Source organism: Mus caroli, unplaced genomic scaffold (assembly GCF_978045245.1).
Source record: "Mus caroli unplaced genomic scaffold, Mus_caroli_1 scaffold_16, whole genome shotgun sequence".
Lineage (NCBI taxonomy): Eukaryota > Metazoa > Chordata > Mammalia > Rodentia > Muridae > Mus > Mus caroli.
The window spans coordinates 9,915,710-9,925,347 of record NW_028227271.1 but is presented as its reverse complement, the minus strand read 5'-3'; the positions used below and the strand labels follow the sequence as shown (position 1 = coordinate 9,925,347).

The window sequence follows — 9,638 nt, the reverse complement described above, 5'->3', positions numbered from 1 at the left end:
ATTGGAGATTTATTTTATATGTCTGTTTAACACTCCAAGCTTTGACCAGCAATACTTTCTTGGTATAATCCATTCAAACATTTTGCTTGTATTCCCTATAATAAATTATGATGTTTAGGAGTGAGCCTGATTGGAGTGGTATGTCCGTTAAGTTCCTCTCGAAAACCTATAAATATGAAGTGGTCTGAAACCCCAGTGAGCACCCAAAGAAAGGTTTGAATATGGAAGTCTCGGGAAGCCAGGAATGAGAGAGGAGCACCAGGCGCCTGTGCTTTCACAGCGCAATCCCCCTTCACGGTCCTTCCAAGCCTTGGACGTTCACAGTACTTGAATTGGGAGCCCTGTAGCCATGTGAGGAACGCACTTTCCACAGAACCCTCCGCATCTGCCGTAGACTTTGGTTCCGTCCTGGAAGTGTAAAGAAGTGGAAAACACAGGAGAATTTTATACAAGGTGGCAACTGTGCACAACCCAGAAAAAGAAACCTGCTTTGAATAATGCTGATTGAGTCCTAGCCAAGGATCCCTGTAAGAGCTGCTGTCCAGTGAAGGTCATGTGCGGGTCCAAAGGGATTGGACAGCCTACGGTTGATACCAGCTGCTGTTCGTGCCAAGCAAACCGTGGTAGGATTTACACACTGCATCTCAGAACACATAGTTTTCACCCGAATATTTACGTGTATCAGTGAGCTTATTAAAAATAAAACCTCTAATGAGCACACGAATATAAATAGTAGACTCCACCAGTAGGATATTCTAGAAACTAGGTCGTGAAGATATGTGAGTCGCCTGTGTCTTTCTCGATGGGCTCAGTCATGCGTTTGAAACGCAGCATGGAGATTCACAGAAATTGGTGTGATGGGGACAGAAACAAAGGGGCAGAGGGCAGACGTCAAGATCAGAATTGGACTAAAACCGGAAGTAGGCTCAAGCTGATAGTCTGAGGGAGGAGGGCAGAAGGGGGAGGGGCAGGTGCTCTGTGCTGCCTTCATTTTACATACAAACATCAAAAACACTAACATAGTTTTCTTATACCCAACACGTTTAACTCTGGTCATTTTCCTTAGAGACCTAAATTGTTTTTAATCCAGAGAAGAACGGAAGGGTGGAGAAGACTGGTGTTTGTGACTTTGTGAGACAGAAGGGTGTGATCAGAAGCCCTCAGCGGGCACAGGACCCTGGCTAACAGAGCAAATGAGAAGGAAAACTCAGTTTTGTGGATTTTTCTTTTCCTAGGCTGTTAGAGTGGGAAGCTCCGCTCATTACATTTTATGGAACATGAATATGTTTGCATTTCCACAATTATGCTTGGCTTTCATGAATCTAGGTTTTATCCTGGGTATCAGACTTCAAACGATGCTGTCAGGAACATTTTTAACTTAACACATAAGATTCTCCACAATTAAATAAGTAACTAAATTTTAGAAGCTATAAAAAAAATAGAAAAAAATGAAAGATTTCACAAAATAATACTATCCTTCTGTGACTTTAGCATTCTTTATATCCAAGCAAAAGATATTTAAAAGCTGGATACGTGGAAGCCAGGGTATTTCGTTCAGCTCGCTACATTTATAATAATTTAAACACAAATTTTGTATTCCTCAGAAACAAAATGTTTTAAGAGTATCACACAAGAATATTGCATTTTATCCATAAATATTAGTTTTCATTGGAATGTTACAAGACCATATTTACCAAAATAAAGAAAACTTAGAAAACACTGGAGAGGGTGAAGGTTGGGGAGGGCTGACTTATGAACGACATAAATGAGACTACTCCAGACCCACGCTCACTTTCCCAAAGAGGGTCTACGCACTGTGTTTGAACTAGTACTTAAGTTATTTTAATAGTTATTATTTCTATAGTAGGGGTAGGCTTTCAAATGGTAGGCTTTCAAAATAAATGGCTCTCTGGGTATATATTCGGTTTATTTAGGTTTTTAATGGATTGATGAGAATATATTATGATCTACTTCAAGTTTGTCCTTCATTGTTTAGAAACATCATATAGCATGATTAATATTTGTGTATCTGTGTGCTATATGTCTATGTGCTCATGTGGGTTTGGAGATCTGTGTATGCAGACCCGCATGTGGACACACGTGTGAGTACAGGTGGAGACCAGAGGTGAACATCGGATGCCTTCTTCAATAGATTTCAATGCTATTGATTGCGACAGGGTCTCTCATTGGAAGTGGGCTCACTGATCTGGCTAATGAGTTCCACAGATCTGCTTTTCTTCACTCCTCCCCTGTAGTACAGGGGTCATAGATGCAGGCTCAGGCCCTCATGCTCGGGTGGAAGGCACTCTATTGACTGAGCCACCACTCTCTCCCCATACAGCTATTTCTCTGGACAAAATAGCAGTGTTTTCTAGATAAAGAGAGGCAAGGAGATATGCGTGCTGCATAGGTATCCCTAATTGCTGAAAGCACTTTGAGGATATTTATTAAGTGACTCTGTTTAATAACCCCTTCACTAAACCAAAGATAAATAAACCCCAAATTGAACCATCATTTTAAAATGTTAGACCCTAAACCTCTGGAGTTTTGTTTGTTTGTTTGGAGTTTTGCCATACTGGGGAGTTGAACCCTGGGACCCGTGGTCCAAGCTGATGAATGTAGATAATATCTACAGCCTCAGACTTCTTTACGTTTTCATTTGAGGAAAAGTTCCATTAAACTGCCCAGGCTGACCTTGAATTCACTCCAGAGCCTGGCCTTGAACTTGCAGGTCTTTTGCCTCAGTGTATGCTATTGAGCCTGATACAGTTAAATCACTATCTTTAAGAACATGCATGCATGTCCAGTCATAAGGTCCAAATCTGAGATTCATGCTCATGTGTTTGTGTTGTGTGTGTGTTTGTAGCCCATATTTGTATGCGTCTATACGCATTTGTATGCAGCATATTCACAATATACTGTAAATGTCTAGTCACTGTTCTCATGTGTGTTTGCCTCTGAGGTTGGGGACTTTAGTGCTAGCATAGAAGCGATTTCCAGGGGACTTTAGTGCTAGTCCATAGCATAGAAGCGATTTCCAGGGGACTTTAGTGCTAGCATAGAAGCGATTTCCAGGCGCTTTAGTTCTACAGGACTTACTTGGGACCTGTGGATGATGACAGAGGCATACCTCCCCTGAGCGAGCCACTTTGCTGTGTTGGATATCTTCATCCCAGTTCCTGCTAAGTTGATGCTGAACTGCCCCTGCATGGTGAGAAAAAAGAATGAATACATAAAATATTTAAGACTGTTCTTGCCTCGAAACATCAAATGGCTCAAGTGATTCTCAAAACAGGTGAAGACAGCTGATCCAACTTGACTTAAAGAAAATGATTCGGTGAAAGAATTTAACTGACAAATAAGTCTTCTCAATTGCAGGTACAATCCGAGTTAATACACTGTGATGTCAAGGCAAGCCTGTCAGGCCTTGGAGTCTGTGGCACCTAGAGCCAAGGGGCCTGTCACAGCTGGTAGTCCTTGATGGAGGAGTGTTGAGGGGGATTAAGATGTGCCCAACTTTACCATTTCTTTTTATTCAAGTTTTGACTACTTTTGATAGTTTTTCTGGTGCGCTACATCCATTTGATTTATTTCCTGGAATCTCTCCTAATTGTGACTCCTCCCTTCTGTAAAGAGCACTACTCCCTTACTGACAGCTCAAAACCTGCTGAACTTTCCCCCTGTGGTCATCTTTTTAAGACCCCACAGGATGTAGTGACACTGAGACCCCACAGAATGTGCAGACTCTAGTGGCACATCACTTACACATTATGGTGTGTTCCCTAGAGGCCCACAGCGCGCAAGACGTATTTTTAATATCCAAATAGCTCAGGTTACCTTTGTTAGTAATAAGCTTGGAACATATGCCGGTTGGGAAATTAAGTGATCGAGGTGACATCATGTCTTATTCTTTAAGTAAAACAGACAAGCACATCGTCTATCTCATCAGTACACACATCTATGTTCATCTTTAGTAGTGAAATTATATGCATATCAAATCATTGCTTTACATTGAAACTCTTTATGATTTATGTCCTCCAAATGCTTGATCTGTGTGTCTATTCTGTGCTCCTATACACCAAGGGGCCATGGGAGAAAGAGCCAGCAGGAGGAAATCTGGAGAAGTCTTGAGTAGACTCTGAGGGTCTTTTCAGCTGTGATGAACACCAGCAAGGCTACAGGTCTCAGGGGTTAGTGTCTGTGGTGGTTTCAATGCGGCTGAATGCATCGGGTAAAGGTTTTGGGGAATTGCCTCGTATTTTTTATAGAAGGGGATTCCTCTGTCAGTACTGGGTCTCACTCTACCCACCAGCAGCTGGGGCATCAGTGAGACTCAGGACCGAGACTCTCACTGCTGCTCCAGACCTGGACATTTCAACCACACCAGTGCATGGGTAGCTGTAGTTCTCTCACTACGCTGAGATGAACTTCTTTGAAAAACTAAGACAGCACAGGTTAGGTCGTAGCTGTGCCTCTGATGCTAACAAGGCTCCGAGGAATAATAAATTTTCCAAAGGCTTAGGCCAAGGGAAGGAAGACTTGGGTCCAAGAAGGCACATTGTTTTAAAGTGAATTTCTTTATGATTTATGATCACTAAGTGGACCTCAGACTCCAAGGAACAAGGCACCACAAACTTGTGACTCTAGTCTCCAGGAAGGTGAGATGTAGCCATATCCCAGCCTTTGTAAAGGCAGATAGGGCTGGAAGGATGCTTCAGTCAGGACACATGTGACATGGACTTTGAGGGAGGCCAGCAGGGCAGTGAAGACTTTACCCTACAGAGAGGCGAGTGCTTCTCAGAAGCCAGGATCCTGGGCTACTCCAGTTCCAGGTGGGGGAGCACTGAGGATCTTTGGTCTGAAGGCTGAGGTTTAGTCAAGCTCCCATTATCTGGCACATGAGACACTGCATCTATTCCACACTTACAGCTATTCGGCATTCTGGATGCATCCTTATGGAGATGACCGAGTTTCTAGATCTTTGGGCCATGTCTAGCTCCGTAACAGCTGAGCCTCTAGGGAATGCTATTGCTTCAGTGCATTAGTGAAGCACTCAGGTGCTCAGGTTCTAGGAAGTGGCCACAACTGTGATGCTAGAACAGGTCCTCAACCTGTGGGTCACCACCCTTATGGGGTAGAATGGCCCTTTTACAGGGATTGCCTAAGATCATCAGAAAACATAGATATTTACATTACTATCCATAACAGTAGCAGAATTCCAGTTATGGAGTAGCAACAAAATAATTTTATGGTTGGAGGTCACCACAGCATGAGGAACTGTATTAAAGGGTTGCAGCATTAGGAAGGGTTGGGGACCACAGTGCTAGAGGGTAAAGACAACACTGCTTTCCTACCACAGTGTGTCAAATCAATGAGGCATCTGTATGTGGAGCCCTCCCACTCCAGGCTCCAAGTCAAGATTAACCCAAAATGAGTCTTAGGATAGATACAGAGGAGGGCTGACATGTAGAAAGAAAGTACTTTCAAATGGAGACAATCTTTGTAATTTTGCATTTGATCTCTTAGCTCAACAATCTGTAAGACACAAGGCATCTGATTTCATTAAAATAAATGAAACACTTTCACTCTGATAGATACTTGAATGAATGAAATGATGGTTGATAGAAAAATGGAATATTTGCAAATGTCACTTCTGGTGAAAGACCTTTGTGTATCCAGACTCTTGATATTCACCAATAGGAAAACAAACTTGGTATCGAACGAGGACATAGGCATGAACATTTACCTCATTCAGCCAAATACACAATAACCAATAACTCCAGGAAAGGTGCTTAGCATCATTATGCACTGCAAAAATGTGAAAACAAAACAAAACAAAACCACTAGCAGACACCACTAATACGAAGGCAAACAAGCAAATGAAAGCAAACTTAACAAGACCAAATGCTGGCAAGGATGCATCGAAGCAGCAAGGATGTTCATCTTTGCTGGTAGAAAAATAAAATGGCGCAGCTCCCCTCTACAGTGTGTACCAAAGAATCTGCAACAAAGGCCCTAAGGCTTTGGCTTAGAGAAATGGAAATATATTTAAACACCTGTATGTGTGTACATAAATCTTAATTTCCAACACCTGGAAACAACACGTATCGACGAGAGGTACTGGCTTGATCCACCGGCCTTACTGGAATCTGCTCACTTCTCCAACCCTCTGGCAATCAAATATTAATTAAAGGACAGGAAACAAGGCCCGTACCAGGACTCTTTGGGAACATCCACCTCCCACTTGACATATGTATTCCCAAGTCGCATAACACTCCCTGACTCGTCTCACGTTCAATGTGGTAAAGTTTATTTTCTCTAAAGAACGCCATATGTGTTTGTGCTCTTTTTAGCATTCATATCCTGGGGTACCCGGTCACATGCAAACACGGAGGATGTGGTTTTGATGAGTCCCAAACAACAAGAGACGTTCTCTCTGTGACACGGAGCATCTGGAAGGTATTCACGCAAATGTCATGTAACTAAACACAGAATCTGGTTTATACATTCGACAGAACATCACCCAAAATACTGGGCACTTTGTATTTTTGGTAACTGTAGCCTGGGGCAGACAAATACAGACTGAGTAATGGGTGACACTGCTCCTGAATCTGTCTGTGCCCAGCACAATCTAATTTTGGCACAAAGTTCTGCATTTCAAAAAATATTCAGAACCACGTGAGGGGGCATTGTACCCTGATGGCAGAAAATCATCTTCCTGATGCTCCTGCACTGACTCGCTAAAAGTTCTGACAGAGGTTGTTGACCAAGAGGATCTGCCTATCTAACTATGAACTGAGGTTACAGACTTTACGGCTGCACAATTTCCTTAAGATATTTGTGAGAGAAAGGTATTCGAAGGAAAAAGAAATAACCATCGTATCAAAGTCTGATTACATAAATCTTCTCATTCCTGTCTCATGCTCATCAAGAAATTTCTTGTTTATAATAATTCTCTCTCTTACTTCCTACAGGGAGAGTTCTTTGATGAGATAAGAAGAATTTTGATTCTACTTGATAACTATGTGGTTTCCATGAATACCAGTCTCCTTTGAAGTTTGCCGATATCTCTCACTGAGCAGACCTAAATCAAATGAAAGACAAGGACCAGATTTCCAGAGTTTGGCATTCTTTCCGAACAGCAGTCTTTGGAAGGACTCAAATCACCGAACTGTTCATATATCCCATGATATCAAATATACGAGCAGATGGCAGAGTTAAAAGGAAAGGGGTTGTTAGAAAAAGATCATCCATCCTGACATGGATTGGCCGTTGGAGAACAAATCTCCACTTGAGAAGGTCAAAAGGACAGTGCCAGCAATAAAAGGCAGACATGTGTTATGGCAAACATCACTTAGAAGGATAGGACATTTTAGATCACACATCCTTGACTTCAGAGAATGTGTCTGACTGAACACACAGACAAGGTGTTTGATAGGAAGATGATCTCAAAAGGGAAGGGAAGTTCTGGGGAGAGAATTGAAAGGAGTCCATTCTAGAAAGTAACCATCTATCACCACATGAAGAGAAGAGAAAACAGAGAAGAAGGAGCAGGGGAAGAAGGAGGAGGAGCAGGGGGAGGAGGAAGAGGAGGAGGAGGGGAGGAGGAAGAGGAAGAAGAGGAGGAGGAGGGGAGGAGGAAGGGAAGAAGAAGAGGAGGAGGAGCAGGGGGATGAGGAAGAGGAGGAGGGGAGGAGGAAAAGGAGGAGGAGGAGGAGAGGTAGAGGAGAAGGAAAAGGAGGAGGAGGAGGGGAGAGAAGGAGGAGGAGGAGGGAGAGGAGGAGGAGGGGAGAGGAGGAGGAGGGAGAGGAGGAGGGGAGAGGAGGAGGAGGGAAGAGGAGGAGGAGGAGGAGAAGGAGAGGAGAGAAGGAGGAGGGGAGAGGAGGAGGAGGGGGAGGAGGAAACATGGACTTGAGTGTGTCCTCAGCAGCTTCAGTGACTGAATGAGAACACAGAGTTCTTCTGCAAAGTTGTCTGCTTCCAGCAGTATAGACTCCAGCGGTATAGACTCCAGCGGTATAGACTCCAGTGGTATAGACTCCAGCAGTATAGACTCCAGCGGTATAGACAGAAAGGCTGGAGACATGGCTAAGTGGATAAATGTGGTCTCTGCTATACAAGCATGAGGAACTGAGTTCCATCACCCATGTTAAAAAGTCAAGCAGGGACCAAACGCACCTGTAACCTCAGCATGAGGGGAGGCAGAGACAGTAGGGCCACTGAGACTTTCTGGCTCCCAGCCTAGCTCCAGGCTTAGTAAGAGACCCTTGTCTCAATAGATTAATGCAGAGCGTGATGAAGCAGAACACCTGACATACATGTGAATAGCCTATACATGTGAACTTACATGTGTGAATATATCACAAACCAATACACTTCATGCAAACGTGTGTGTGTGTGTGTGTGTGTGTGTGTGTGTAATCAAAAGAAAAAAAATTATAGAATTGCAGGATAATGAACCTATGGACACTGTCTAGCAATAACTGTTGAAAATTGTGAGTCATGATCATCATTTAAACATAGGACTCTGAAAACCATTCTAAAGTTCTACAGCAAACAGAAATTTTTTTATTTAGGAAAATCTGTTACATCTAGGTAGGAACAGTTAATGATCCCATGATAATAGAAAATATTTTAGTATGAATAAAATAGATATACAAATGCAAAAATCCTTAGATACAGCAAAGCAAATACTTAGAATTTATAGCTATTAAAGCATTAAATGGAAGAAAAACCTCAAATCGATAATCTCCCACCTTAAGATGCCAGAAAAAGCAATATAATATAATTTTTTTTATAAAAAGCAATAAGCAGGTAAGTGCAGCTCTCCCCATCACCAAGAAAGCTTCATCTTTAGAGCAGACAAAAGGCATTATGGGAATTCACAGTTGGTCAGAATGTGGCCAAAATTGGTAGACAACAGCTAACTGTCCACCCTCAGTTAATACATCTACAATACCACCACCACCCTACAAACCCAGAAGCATCTTGAAAGAGGGGCCAGATTGTAAGAGCCAGAGGGCCAGGATGTCTTCTGTGAGATAGTGTCTTTTATATACACAACCATGAAATCAGAGCTGTATAATGGCAACACCATCATGGAGGGAGTCTCTACCTAGATGAAGAGCCACAAACACTTAGTGACTGTCCCAATCTAAGGACCAGTCCCGAGATAGGTTATCCAATCTCAAGGGGCTATTGATAAACATACGTAGATGTAGGTTCAAGTAAGGACTGGGTAGTCTTGTTTGTTTAGACTTCTGGCAAGGGTGCCAGAGGGCCACAGACATGTGTGTCCAGCAAACCCCACATCACAACCTAGGCATCCCGTAGAGAACGGAGCAGTGGGATTCTGCAGTGCCCTTTAGGACAGTCCATCATCCTTTAAGGTTTGATAACACCTTCCAGTGCCACCTCCCTGAGAGCCCATCCTCCACACATGGTCCCTTGAGAAACACCCACCCAAGGAACCAGCGTTACCATCAGCAAACAAACAACACATGCTCATGGTCCATTTGTTTGCCTTTCCCCGTGCATCTGTTCATTCCCAGGGGCCAGGCTGAAAGGTTAAAATGATGACGTGTCATGGAAAGAGGATTTGAGCAAGTTCTAGGTCTTGCTGTTGAATCTTTGAGATG

The 9,638-nt window shown here is 43.0% G+C and overlaps 1 protein-coding gene across 1 annotated transcript in view; it reads right to left on the bottom strand.

Moving 5' to 3' along the window:
- Window positions 1–265: 265 nt before the first annotated feature.
- Window positions 266–9,638, bottom strand: part of Adamts20 (ADAM metallopeptidase with thrombospondin type 1 motif 20) — a 124,696-nt gene continuing 115,323 nt past the window's right edge. The window contains exons 38-39 of the mRNA XM_021183238.2: window positions 3,100–3,204; window positions 266–408 (exon numbers count right to left, since the gene is read on the bottom strand). Coding sequence (XP_021038897.1) covers window positions 319–408; window positions 3,100–3,204 — 195 coding nt within the window. The 3' untranslated portion in view covers window positions 266–318. The remainder of the gene's footprint in view (window positions 409–3,099; window positions 3,205–9,638) is intronic.